General features: G+C 47.8%; 1 protein-coding gene across 1 annotated transcript; it reads right to left on the bottom strand.

Annotated features, from left to right (window-relative positions):
- Window positions 1-421: 421 nt before the first annotated feature.
- On the bottom strand, window positions 422-13,198 carry HYOU1 (hypoxia up-regulated 1). Its single transcript, XM_071449588.1, has 24 exons — window positions 13,025-13,198; window positions 12,741-12,834; window positions 11,871-11,949; window positions 11,487-11,641; window positions 11,315-11,391; window positions 10,248-10,429; window positions 9,583-9,698; window positions 8,638-8,821; window positions 8,104-8,238; window positions 7,128-7,210; window positions 6,897-7,029; window positions 6,401-6,588; window positions 6,016-6,154; window positions 5,854-5,914; window positions 5,467-5,549; window positions 5,129-5,317; window positions 4,778-4,974; window positions 4,518-4,605; window positions 3,888-4,010; window positions 3,072-3,205; window positions 2,693-2,777; window positions 1,990-2,242; window positions 1,074-1,157; window positions 422-631 (listed from the first exon to the last, which is right to left on the bottom strand). The coding sequence occupies exons 1-24, from the start codon at window positions 13,086-13,088 to the stop codon at window positions 573-575; spliced, it is 2,985 nt and encodes a 994-aa protein (XP_071305689.1). The 5' UTR covers window positions 13,089-13,198; the 3' UTR covers window positions 422-572.
- Between the last annotated feature and the right edge of the window lie 82 nt (window positions 13,199-13,280).

The raw sequence follows: 13,280 nt of genomic DNA, 5'->3' as shown, positions 1-13,280 counted from the left end.
CTTGGACTCTGCTAGAGAGCACACAGTTTTAACAAACAGCCTATTGAAAACAGACACAGCCATATCTCAAAGCACAGATCATCTGCCTTCCCAATTTTGTTCCACCTTACCATGAATCCAAGTATTAATACACCTCCCACCAGCTGAAATCACACATTTGCTCTAAGTCAGAGTCTCATATGCAAAGACAACAGCACTTCAGGTCTACATCCTTCTGCAATCATCTTCACAAGAGGTGGGGCACAGAGCTTATGTTCCAGGTTACTTCCTACACCTTAAGATGTTTCTGTACTGCTTTCTCCCCACAGGAAAGTCACTTTGGTGACTTCTGTACTGAAACAAAGACAATTCTTGGTGGGCAGACCGCCCCACATAATAGAAGAAAAACAAAAACCAATTCACTAAGTTAGTAGAGGCAAAATCCGCAGAAAGAACAAAAAAATAAATTTACATCTCTATCCCATTGTGTTGTCATTGTGTTCCATTTACATCATGACTAACCAGGTCCATAAGAAAAACAAGAAAGTAACTATGAAATAAATAGATGCTGACACTCGTAGGATTTCAGGGTGTTACAATTCATCATTTTTCCTGCTTTCTCCTCCAGCTTCTGCCTTCTCTTTTTTGGACCCTGTGTAATGAAGCAAACTCAGTTTCACACTGCAGTCCTTTACACAGCATGCAAAGCAGTACTGAGAGTCTCTGACATTTGCAAAATTTGCCACAAAACTTGCAGTCCACGGTACAGAGGTTTTGGGGGTTGATCCTCAGCTCCATGGAGCTGAAGCCATGAACCCCCTGGCCCTGTTCACAGTGCTGCCCTGGCAGCAGGAGAGGCACAGTAGCTCTGAGTAGAGCCTGTCTCACAGCCATGGGACTGGCTGCAAACTGCAGGGACAGGGGCACAAAGCAGCACTGCTGCATAAGAATTCCACTCTGAATTAACAATGGATGAGCAGTCAGGGGTTCTACCATCGTATTACCTCTTACAGCTAAAAATCTGCAAAGGACCCCCCAGACACCTTGCACTTGCAGCTCCCAAGTTCCAGATTGTAAGCAAAACATTCACCCACCCAAATCTGATGCAGGCTTATCATCTATTGCTGCTTTCTCAGCTGTAGGAGGTTCCTTGGCTGGATCAATATCCTCTGGTTTGTCTATGTTTAAAGCAGAAAGAAACAGAAGTCAAAGGAGAACACACAGGAAACAAGGTGCAAAGAGATGAGGTGAGTAAAGGTGAGGTTAAAGCAGCCAGCTGTGGTGCCTCAGCAGGACTGACACAGCTCACTCTCACAGCAGATCACTCTACAGCTCTCAAGAGAAGCACCACAAAATTGTCCGTATTCCCCTCTGAGTGCCAAGCTTTATGTCCTCAGAAGCCCTGGAGACTGACTGGTTGCACAGGCAGATGACCTTTGGAGCTGTGACTGTGAGCAGGATCCCTTGAGAGCAACCAGAGGAATCAGCAGGAATGCTGACAAACAGCACCCAGATTTAAAAGCACCAGGGCACTTGAGACCTGAGGATCTTAGAAAGTTAAAAAAACTAAGTCCTAATGCCCCAAGAGATTTTTTTTCCCCCTGGGGTCCATCTAGGCCACAAAACTTTCTCATCAACAATTCATTCTACTCACTGATCTAGGACAGGACTTTGAGTATTCAGCTCAGTACACTGAAGTGCAATGTAATCAATGGCTAATCTTGCCTAGAAGTCAACAAGCCAGCAAGGCAGGTACTGACTATCCTGGGAAATGTATAAATAATTTCTGTTTCTTCACAAAAAACCCATACAAATGGTGGGGGGTGAAGGTCACTGCAATACATAGATTTTCCCAGCTGTCTTTGAAAACTGAGAGCAAACTCACCTAATCTCACAGTTAACTACCATCCTCCCTTCTTTAATTCCCATTCAATCAAGAGAAACACCATGTATTACATGTGGTAATTATATAATAGGGAGTGACACACATGCTCCAAGCCTGCTACTTACCTTCTTGTTTCCCCTCCGTGGGAGGGATAGTATTCTGAGTCTCAGGGCCTGCTGTAGTATTCTTGCCTGAATCGGTTTTTGTGGCATTCTTCTCCCTTTTGGGTTTGGGTTTTGCAAACTTGGCTTTATTCAGGAGATACTGCACTTCCCTGTCCAGGGCTGCTATCTTGAGCTCTATATCTTTAGAGAGCAGCACAGGTTTCTCAGTGGGAGTAAGCTTGTTCTGTTCAGCCAGTGTCTCATTTTTCCAGATCTGTGGGACGTGAGGGAAGAGGTGCTTTTGGAATGCTTCTGGGTTCCAGGAACTGCTGTATATCACATTATCTCAACACTGCCCCAGGCTATTCTGCTTTACTCAGGACAGCTCTCCTCTGTGCTACATTTCCACCAACCTCTCAGTTTACCCAGACACAGGAAAAAGAGAAACAAAACCCAGTGCCTGCCTTTAAAAAACGAGTGCAATCAGATCACTGGGCTCCACCCCCACCCTGGAGATGATTCCACATGCAACACAGGAACCACCATTCCCCCCAGACACAATGGGGTTAGGCTGGGCATTAGGAAACACTGAAACACACAAAAAGTTTGCTGGTGGCACAAAAACAAAATGTGCACATTCTACTCCATGACCCTGAGTGAAAGTATAGGTCATAAGCCAAACTGCCACCCCACCCTCCTCCAGCATCACTCCATCCTTCAGTACCGTGGTTTCATTGATGGCTTTTTCCAGTGTACTCAGTTCCACTTCTGTGAATATCTGGTCAGACTCTGGAATCATTCGGGCTCCCCTTGTAGATAAGAAAGCTTATTTTAGTTAAGCCAAGCAGACTGCACTTTGGCAACTCAGTGGTTACAGCTTCAGTAATACAAAAACATCACAACAACCATACTGGACCCTTCCTGCCCCCATTTTGGACAAGGGGCTGTTCACAGGTCCTGCAGAACAGGACACCAGGGAGCAGGGTTCTGCTCACCTTTTCTCAGGAACTGCCACTGACTTTGACATTCACTCTGCTCTCATTCTGATGGCAGCTCCTACATAACCAGTTGCATGACATTGCTTCCCCAAAGCCTGTCCTTACCTGAGAAAGATGGTGGAGTGATTGAGCAGACTTTCCAGAGCAGCCAGGCGTTCTGGCCACTTTCTCCGTTCCTCAACACGGAAGAAAAGGTTCCTACAAAGCTTTTTCAGCTCTGAAAGCTTGTCTTTCAGCTCCTGAAAATGGGGGAGAGGAGAAATGAGACAGTTAATTTGACCACTGTCTAACATTGGCTACTTCACAAGTTTTAACTTCATTTGTTTTTCACTCTATCAAATACACCATTTCAGTGTAGTAAAAAGAGCCACATGACAAAGCTTTCAGTCAACAGGTTCCTGCTGAAGCTCTTGTAGAAACATCAGTGGCTAGGACAATTTCTTATTTTGTTCTGTGCATAATGCTCTGAGGAAGCAAGAAACTCTCAAGAACCAGATTACAAAGGCTCCATCAGTTTCTGTGGTCACTTCCATGTCAGTGACAGCTGACTGGTGTCCTGACTGCACACAGTAGTACTGTTGTTGCTCTATTCCTAGAGTCCCATACTGTTGTTATCAGATCTCTAAAGTCCATACCTCCTTGGTGTGTTCTTATGGCTGCAGATCTTCACAGCACAGACTTCTTCTTCTGCATGTTGTTCTTTCTCAGTTCAGGGCTCCTTCAAGGCTCTCCCTGACTGGCTAACCCGCCCCCTTTTATCCCAGTTCTCTTCATTGGCCACAGCTGCAGCCCAATTAAGGACATCACAGCTGCAGCCCATCAGGGACAGCCGGGACCTCCGGGGCAAAGCCTCTATGCAGATATTCAAGTGCAATACATGCATTTTGCTATGACTCAAAGGCCACCTCTACTATATAATACCTTTGTTGCAGCTGCATAGCCCTCCTCCTCCATCCAACTGGAAGCCTCACTAAGCTTTTTGGAAATTTCTTCTCTCTGCTCCTCTGTTGAAACAAACTGATACTCCTCTTGGTAAAGCTTGTCCTAAAAAACAGCAAGCACTGGTCAAACACCACTAAGCCTGGAACCATTAAACAAGAGCACTCGTGATTGGGCTGGGGCGCTGGCTGCACCCTCCCAAATCTGAGCTCTGCTCCTAGAATTGCCAGGAGCACAATGTAACAACACCAGGTATAGACACACCCACATTCCATGATGGTAACACTGCAACAGTCATTATTTCACATACACTTCACACTAATTGCTTCTTCTGCACAACAGTTCCTGAGAAGTTGTAGCTTCTTTACACTCTGGGGGCAATTGTTCAATGTGTTAGACATGCTGAAGGGAAGCTTCATTTTGTATTGAGGAAAAACATGGGCCTGGGAAGCCTAATAGCATTAGGAAAAGTGACTGAAAGACAAAACCTGGGCTCTTCATATCAGCTTCCCCCAGCTCAAACAACTCCCCTGCACTCAGATCAGCCAAAAGCTGTGCAAAACACTTCTACTGCTCTCCTGGAATTCTCATTTCATTATATCCCTCTCTTACCTGGGTCTCAAAGATGAAAGACTCCAAGCTGTTGGCTGATTTTTCTCTTTCCTGTTTCTCTAGATCTCTGATCGTCAACTCTTGGAGTCTAACATGCAAAGAAAACAAAAACCAAAAGTTAGCAAATGCCCTTGGTTGAGCAGCACATCACACACACCAGCTTCTGAAGTCAGCAGTGCTCTGTGTGAGCCATCACCATCCCAAAGCAGTTCCCTTCCTTCACCTAGAGTTCTAACTTAGCAGAGCCATTTCAAACCTACTTTTTCATCGAGCTCTTCAGTTCATCTTCCTCCAGGTCAGGCACATCATTTACATCCAGCTCCATGGTGATCTCATGGACAAGCTTCTGCTTCTTGGGTGCTTTGATTTTCTCTTCCTCTGATTTGGTAGCTGTGCTGTCACTGGAACTTTTGGACGGTTCTTCCTCTTTTGCAGTTTCTCTGTTTTCTTGGGCACCCTGTAACACAAAGTACGTTCTCAAGCAAGAGAACAGATTTTCAGATTCTGCAATTTTTTTCAAAGGCAGGGCACTTCAGAGAAGGATAATTCCACTGAGGAAATGCCATTTCTTGCGTACTAAACCCACGCCATTCCCTCAATCTGATGCTCACCTGAGGCTCTAATTTCTCGCCTTCTTCCTTTCTCTCTGACTCTACTTTTGGAGAGGCAGTTTCCTCTTGATCTGAAGACTGCTGTTTCTCTTGTCCATGCTCTTCATCAGCATCTACAGTATGGCTTTTCTGGTCTTGTTTCTCCCCCTGCTCTTCTTTACCTGTTTCTGCTAGGCTCTCTTCCTCTTCCTGGTCATCACAAACAAGTAAAGGGAAAAGAAAACCTATGTTTTAAATGCAGAAATTCCATGCAATGTTTCACAGAACAGGTAATTCTACAGAACTGCCAGAGCAAGACAAAAGGGCTTCCTTCCAGTAGCAGCCACCCTGGGGCTCACCTGAACTGAGTCTGTCAGGTTCTCTCCAGTCTCTGGTGTAGGGCCACCACCCCCAAACAGGCTTGAGATAGTGTTTCCAAGTTCTGATGATGGGAGACAGAAAATTCAGAATGTTACATATCCAGAGGAGGAAAGTCATCTTCAGCTCTCAGTCCTCCTCTTCACAACTGCAACGATCACCAGGGCTCCCTTGGTGCTGTAGGTGAGCTTCACACACTCCAGACTCACACTTCTGCAACCTCCCTCCGTGTCCTTGTGTGCACAGACAGCCACACACACAGTCAGACTGTGTAACTTCCACACCCCAAAGAAACACAATGCTTGTAGTTATCTCAGCCACTACAGGTAACAAAACAGTCAGTATGAATATCAAAGTTCCACATTTACTTGTCAGTGTTGACTCCTCCTCCAGCTTTTCTTCCACCAAGGTCTCAAATACCGATTCCACCTTGGAAATAGAAACTCAGGATTAGTTTTAAGCAGGGACCAGAGAGAGGGATAAAACTGAAAAATACATCAGCTGACAACCATCCCAATGGTGGTGCTTACCCGGTCAAGACTCAGTACACCGCTCTCATCCATGTTGAAGTGTGCTTTGATGCCTTTGGATTCATAGTCCGAGTGCTTCTTGAAACTGTCCCCAACTCCCTTGAGCCTCACAGTAGTGAGATTGAGAGAACCAAAAACTCTGATGACACAGAGACAAAAGCAGAGAGACAACTCAGGATAATAGTACTGCAGAACAGCCAACCCCTGCTCTCACTCAGGCTGGTGGCGATGGGCAACTGCAAAAAGCAGGAACTGGCAGGGCTAAAGGACACGCAGCTCAGAGAACAGATGTGCCAGTGCCAGTCCAACACACTGGCAATACGTTTCCAGCCAGGCAGGTTGCACTGCCACAGAGCTGCTGGCCTGGGGGCTGGGCTCAACTCACCGCAGGTCATCCTGGCTCAGGAATGTCAGATCTCCGTAGTTGACATAGAACTCAAAGTCATCTGTGTAGCGGTTAAAAGTGATCACTTTGCGCTGGGGATAGGGCGCCATGCGCTGGAACAAAATCCTCTTGTTATGCTTTAAACTCCTGGATTTATCATCCTCCTCAACTTCACGAGTAAACTCCACCTGCACCACAAACAGAAATTAAGATTCAGCAACTGAAAACTGTGGCATCTTACATCAGCAGTGTTCAGCTGCTCGGCCTCAAGGCTGGGGGCATGCAAATATTCCTCAACTGGTGTTTGCATATGCCTAGCTCCTTGGATACTGCATTTCTATTATAAAGAAGACTTCCTTCTGCTTTCATTATTAGATTGGCAGAAATCTCTCCAGAGCTTCCATACCCAAAGGAAGCCATGAGGTTCCAACCTGGATTGCTTCTCCCATCACAGCCCCATCACACCTTAAAAAAGAGAAGGAAAACCAAAGGTTACCTGGATAGGAAACACAGCAGCATCCCGAACAATGAAGGGCTTCACCTTAAAGGCTTTGCTTAGAGCAGCTGCCTGGTAGACTGCACCCATAGCAGCAGCCTCATCAGCATTGATATTCTTGCCCAGCTCTTCTCTACGAAGCAAAAAGCAACACACATGACGTTTGCAGCCTCTACATAAAGAGCAGCTTGTCAATGGGAGACAGACTAGAAGGGGGCCTCACATACTCACTTGCCCACAGCTTTCAGCAAAACCTCCTGCACTTTGGGGACCCGTGTGGCACCTCCAACTAGAATCACCTGGTCAATTCCATCCTAGGGATTGGAAACAGTCACCTTGTCTTAAGAAAGCAATTTTGGAAAGCTAAGTCCAGGACTTCCTTATGCTCCTGCCCCTGTCACCACGTGCTGACATGGTGCTCTAAGAACACCCACACTAGACCCTGCTGTCCCCGTGCAGGCCAGCACCCAAAAGATCTCAGACAGACATCAGCTGTGCCAACAACCAGGCACCTGGGGTCAGGTCTGTGCAACAGTGACAACCTCACTGCGGCTTCAAGCCACCTGAAACGTGGGGCTTGATTCAAAATTACACAAACTAGCTCAATGCCACAGGAGACAGTGACACCAAGAGCTGGCTGGATCTGAACAGACAGAAATCCAGCCTTTAAAAGGTAACTCAGTGTCTTGCATTGAACATCAGAGCCCAAAGCTGCTCAAGAGTTGTAGCATCCTACAAAGTGAGCATTTAACCCACAGTGACTCTCTCCAAAGGACTGCCTCAGGTTTGGCTCAACTGCAGCCCACAACAGAGCTCCCTTTAGGGAGTGTGCAAAGGAGAAGCCCAAACACCCATAATTCTGTATCCAGACTCATTCAGTTAAAACTTCAGGAGTGAGACCAGAACCAGTATCCAAGACAAAAAGAGAAAACATCATTATTTCAAATGGAGGAGTAAAGCGTTTTAAGATTAAGAAGCCTCTCCTCCAAGTCCCTAATTTCTGGTGGATAGTGCAGGGCAAGTGTGACACGCTCCTGCTTGACACTGCAGCAGGCAAACTCTCTGTAGCACCAGCATCACTGTCACCATAGCAGGCATCTACCTCCGAACAGTCCTGCTACCACAACCACTGATGCCTCAATCATGATATGGCAGTAGCTCCACACACACTACCTTCAGGTTTGGTAATGCATTTTCTTAAACCCACCATGTTCATCTCTGCACTACTCAGAGCCTGCTGCACGGGTCCTGGGACACGCTTGAACAAGTCAGAGCACAAATCCTCAAATTCTTGTCTTGAGACTTTGGCTTTGAAGTCTATGTCATCCAGTAGTCCCTCGATCTGTCCAAAAAAAAAAAAACAGAATGAAATTAATTGTGGAGCTTATTCTACGCAAAATCTTTGTCCAGTGTGCAAAAAGTTCTGGCTTTCGTAACACACAACAGACCTGACCACACTCATCTGAACCCTACCATTGCTAAGGTGATGAGAGGATGGAACATGGGTGTAACAGACAGCTTCTCTCAGTGAAAGTTTATTTAACATACTTGACACGAATAACTCTTCTTCAATCCACTCAATCACCGGTGCTACCAAGCGGGCACAAGCTGAGAGGGACCACCGGGAGCGATGCTCCTCAGCAGAGCTGCGCTGCAGAGGGACAGCGTTCCCTTACACCAGTCCTCAACCCACCCCACACTCAGCCCAAAAAGTGCAGGAACCCCCAGGAGAAGGTCAGACCTGTGCCATGTGGTCGGCATTGGCACTCAGCACAGTTTTCAGGCGGTTGGCCTCCTTCAGCAGCTTGGCCATGGCCCGAGGATTCTTCCGGACATCTTTGGAAGGGTGCTGCTCATTAAAGAGCTTTGCCAAGTAGTCCCGGAGACGAAGCTCCATCTCTAAACCTCCAAGAGTACGGTCAAACCTGAAAAAAAGAATGAACAGAGGTGTAAAAACCGAAACCAAATTGAAACACAAACAAATTCCATGTATTATTTCACAAATATGCAGAGCAGCAAGTGGTCAAAAATAGGTGCAGTATTATCAGCTGTGATGACTGTGAAACAACAAAGGTTGTCCCCAAAATAACACGTTATAATGAAAGAAAGATGGAAATAAGAGATTCACCACCACAGCCTTTCAACAGCAAATTTCATTATATTTTAGGTAAATGCCTTATTACCGAGCATGTAAAACAGCCAAGAAGCCAATGGACAACTGTATCAGGTCCCAGGTATCTTGAAAACAGCAATATAAATGCTTTGGAATTAAAATTGCTGGGCTGGGTATGCACAGCACCCTTCTCCTTATCTGGCAATACATTAAGTCCACTGCATTTTCATTTCTCTCTAGAAGCATACTCCTCTTTTTCCAACTGATACACTTAAAAGATTACATGCAATGGAATAGGTTTACATGCTTTGAGGCTAACAAAGGAAAGCTTAAAGCAAACTAAGTATGCTGGTTCCCTCCTAGGCTCCTGGAAGTTCTCAGCTACCTTCTGCAAAAGACAGCAATACCAAAATTATTCCCAACTGAAGCCTTCTTGCTCCAAATGTTTCCCCCTCAGCCATCCAAATTACTGTATTGAAGCCTCACTGCAAAATTCTACATGATGAAGATTGTGAAACAAATGGTTTCTTTTCTGAGACCCGTGGGATTTGTGCACTCGTGTAGAATTCTTACCCAATGCCTTGGATCTGCAATTGAGGGTGGGTTCCCGAGTCCTTAGTTTTCACTGTCTGATAAGTAACAATAGTACAAACAGTGCTTCCTGCTCCCATGTCGTAAAACATGATATTCTGAAAAGAAAAGTTGGGACAGTGAAGCAGAAACACCTGGACATCCCCCCACAAATAAGTAAAGAACCTTTCAGTATGATACAGGCCGCAACTACCTACTCCCTGGACTACTTTATACCATTTTTGACTGAACACGGGTGATGTTCAGGGTCGTGTTTGACAGAAGGAGACAAGAAAACTTCTAATCTATTTCACAGTCCAAAACCCAAAGTTTTGCTCTTTCTTCAGCCTCAGGTAAATCAAGTACTTCTGAGTCAGTGTTGCAATACTTCAAGTAATTGCTGCTGTTATTTTCCCCAGCTGATGGGCAAGGAACAGGTTTACAAAATGGGAACTCCCTAGACCTGCCCTCACTCCAGCAGCTTTCAGGCTTCACCATACATGCAGGCAGCATTTAATCTCTTTGTCTTGTTGACAAACACGTGAAAACAGAGGAGACTGCTTGATCAGCAGAGTCTACTTCAAGTTCTTTGGATTTCCTCTGCAGGACTTTCTCCCCTGCACGCAGGCAACTTGGCAGGACTCTCCGCATCCCTCAAATGCACCTACCTGTGCCGTGGCATTGATGTCTTTCCTCCTAAAAACCCCATAGTTCAGTGCTACAGCCGTGTTGTCATTGATCAGCTGCAGCACCTTGAGGTCAGCCATGCGGGCGGCGTGCAGAACCGCTCTCCTCTCGGCTTGGTTGAAGTAGGCAGGAACTGTGATCACTGCATCTTTGATGGGCTGCTCTGAAACAGTTGCAGGGAACTCTGCATCAGTGTAGCCACATTGTTGAGATGGAGTGACAGCAGCAAACCCAGAGGACCCGAGGTGAAGACCCACAAAGAATGCAACCCTGCAGCAGTAGCCAGGATGCCTAGGGATGAATCTCTGTATCCTGCTGAAACCAAGCAGACCTAGCATATTCACACAAAGCCACAAGTCTACTGACCACGCTTTTATGTGTCAGGATACTCTCAAATGCTCTGGGTAGCCTTCCATTCCAACAAATACTATCTTCATGGAGGCTTACACTGCCACTGGATCATATTCACTCTCCAATAAAAAGTCTTTGGACTGGCTGGAGTGTCACTGACCACATGACAAAACCTCCTAGTAATTTATCCACTTTTCATTACTATGGTATTTCATTGGCAACACAGCATGAAACACGCACGACAGCGTCCTCTCTGTTAGCTAGTCTCACAGCAAAGGGCCATTTTTGCTCTTTTAGTTCAGCTCCAACAGCAAGTTTCCATCCAGAAAAGCTACAACACAGCCTTCACAGAGCCATTTCCACACTCCCCAGCAGCCATATTCCATGTGCCTCCAACTCTGATCACACACATGATAAAGAAAACACTTTGCTTTTCTCCAGAGACTGCCTGTAAGGCTCCTTCGTTGCAAGGCTAGCTGGTAAATAGAAACAGAGATCCAAGATCCCAAACTTGCATCATATTAGAAACAAATGATAACTGGATAGCATCTAGGTCTTGCTTACAGCCTACAGCTGGAGAGAACCAATATCCTGTTTCCAAAAACCTTGGGTTTCTGAATGCTTTTGGTCTCTCCTCAAATCCTATAGTGCACGAACTCATACACACATAGACAAGAAAAAGCTAAACCCTTCCAACCTGCAAATTCCTCAGCCAGACCACGTGAATAGTTCAGGACCATCCCCAGCATCTCCTCAGGAGAATACCATATCGTTCTGCAATGGGAAAGAAAATGATGGCATCAACAGCAAGCTGCAGAAGCCTGGTAGCTGACATCCATCCCACAAAGAACCTAAAAGCAGCCACTTACGGGGACAACTTGAAGATAACAGTCTGTCTGGTCTCATCCTTCACCAGCTCGTGCTCCGGGAAGCGGGACTGGTACAGCACCACGTGGGGATTATCGATCCGCTTACCCAGCAGATCCTGGAAGTATCGGAACGCCACCTTGGGCGTCCTTATGGACTGCAGGAAAAAATACATCACCCACTTGCATCCCTTCAGTTACACTGCCACCAAACCAATCCCTCCCAGATTACATGGGGAACAACTCCTGCTGTGGGAGTAGGAGCACACAGCCCCTGCACAGAGCCAGTAACACAGGGAGATGGGGCGTGCGGGACAACAATAAAACACTGTCTCAGATATTTGTGACAACATGGGATACACGTATTCTGCAAACAGGAACTCTTACCATCCCCAGCGCACCATCACCAAAGAGACGCTCATTCTCCTTCAAGGAAACAGCCACAGGTGTTTTCCTTCGTGACTCCCTGAGAACAGAGAGGGAGGAATAAACCAGTGGAAAAGGTGAACATTCCAGTCTCCAGTGAAGACAGATGTTCTTCCTGTTCCAGAAGGACTAAGGGAAGGTGTTTGGAGAGGGGGGCCAGCTCTGCTCAGCTGAGGGGCTACTAGACAAGCCCCCACCAGCACCACTTCAGTGCTTTGATGAGACTATTTTTGCTTTCCTCCACCCAAATGCAAGGCAAGACAGCTCCCTTATTCTATCTAGCACTGCTGAATTTCAGGGAGGTGGATGAGAAAAATCCTTGTTATCTCCAGACTCCCAGAAACTGAAGATGTTCCTAATCATATGTCCTCTCTCACCTGCACATTCTTCACTCAGTGGCTTGAGGATGGGCTGCAGCAGCAGCTGAATGCAAGAGATTTACCTGTGTTACAAGTGCGGGCTTTGAACAGCTACAGCAAAACAAACCTGGCTCTGGGCTTCCTTAGGGGAACTAAGTATCAGAGCACTGGATGCCCTTTTGGGTTGGCACCACAACGCGTCCTTAACCACATGGGCTTTCGGCACCTGCTGGAAAGGTACCCAAAGCGCACCCGAACACCTTAAAGGTGAGTTAACAAAGTGCCCTGGAGGATGCCCCGTAGCCCCCACCCGGACCAAGACCGAGTCACAAGTCTGCGTGGGAGAATGGGAGCCTTCCTCAGGCAAGAGAGGAACAGGGACGGCCTGTCCCGGCCAGCCTCCCCCTCCCGGCGCTGGCGGGGGGCTGCAGGACAGGCCGGATCCCCCCAGGTCCCTCCCGCGGCCGCTCACTTGTTCAGGACGATCTCCATGGGCACTCCAGGCTTCACGATGGCGATCTTCATCGACTCGCTGCCCACGTCCACCGACATCACCGCCACCGGCTCTGGAGACAAACCCTCGGTGAGAACCTGCTCCCGGTGTGGGCGGCCGAGACAGGCAGGGGCCCGGACAGGGCGCTGGGGAGGCACCCACGCACCGGCCGCTCCTCCCCGCCGGCCCCACACCGTCGGCGTCGCGGCCCAGGCAGGGAGCGCCCGGGGAGCCGCCGCCTCCCCGCACCGTCCCGCACGTACCTGCGGCGGGCAGGAAGCTGAAGAGAAGCAGCCAGGGCAGCGCCCGGCCAGGAAACCGCGCCATGCTCTGAGGGCACCGCTCGGCTGGACTCGGCTCGGCTGCGCTCGGCTCGGCCCGGCGCGCGGAGCAGCCCCGCCGCGGCGGCCCCGCCGTCTGGCCCCGCCCCCGCCGGCACGCGGCACGCGCCCATTGGCGCGGCTGCCAGGGCCGGCCCCGCGCGCCAATCGCACAGCGCGCGCACGACCATTGGGCCAC

This window comes from Agelaius tricolor, unplaced genomic scaffold (genome assembly GCF_023055355.1).
Source record: "Agelaius tricolor isolate 1412-34295 unplaced genomic scaffold, bAgeTri1.0.p SCAF_29, whole genome shotgun sequence".
NCBI classification, from domain to species: domain Eukaryota; kingdom Metazoa; phylum Chordata; class Aves; order Passeriformes; family Icteridae; genus Agelaius; species Agelaius tricolor.
Note: the sequence above shows the minus strand (reverse complement) of the source record. Positions and strands in the feature narration are given on the sequence as shown.

Bases quoted from the DNA above. Each gene is read 5' to 3' on its own strand.
- HYOU1 (XM_071449588.1), bottom strand. From the start codon at position 13,088: ATGGCGCGGTTTCCTGGCCGGGCGCTGCCCTGGCTGCTTCTCTTCAGC. The intron at 7,211-8,103 runs GTGGGTTTAAGA...TCCAATCCCTAG, and splicing joins GTAGTGCAGAGATGAACATG to GATGGAATTGACCAGGTGAT. The intron at 6,155-6,400 runs GTGAGTTGAGCC...CTGTGTCATCAG, and splicing joins CTGAGCCAGGATGACCTGCG to AGTTTTTGGTTCTCTCAATC.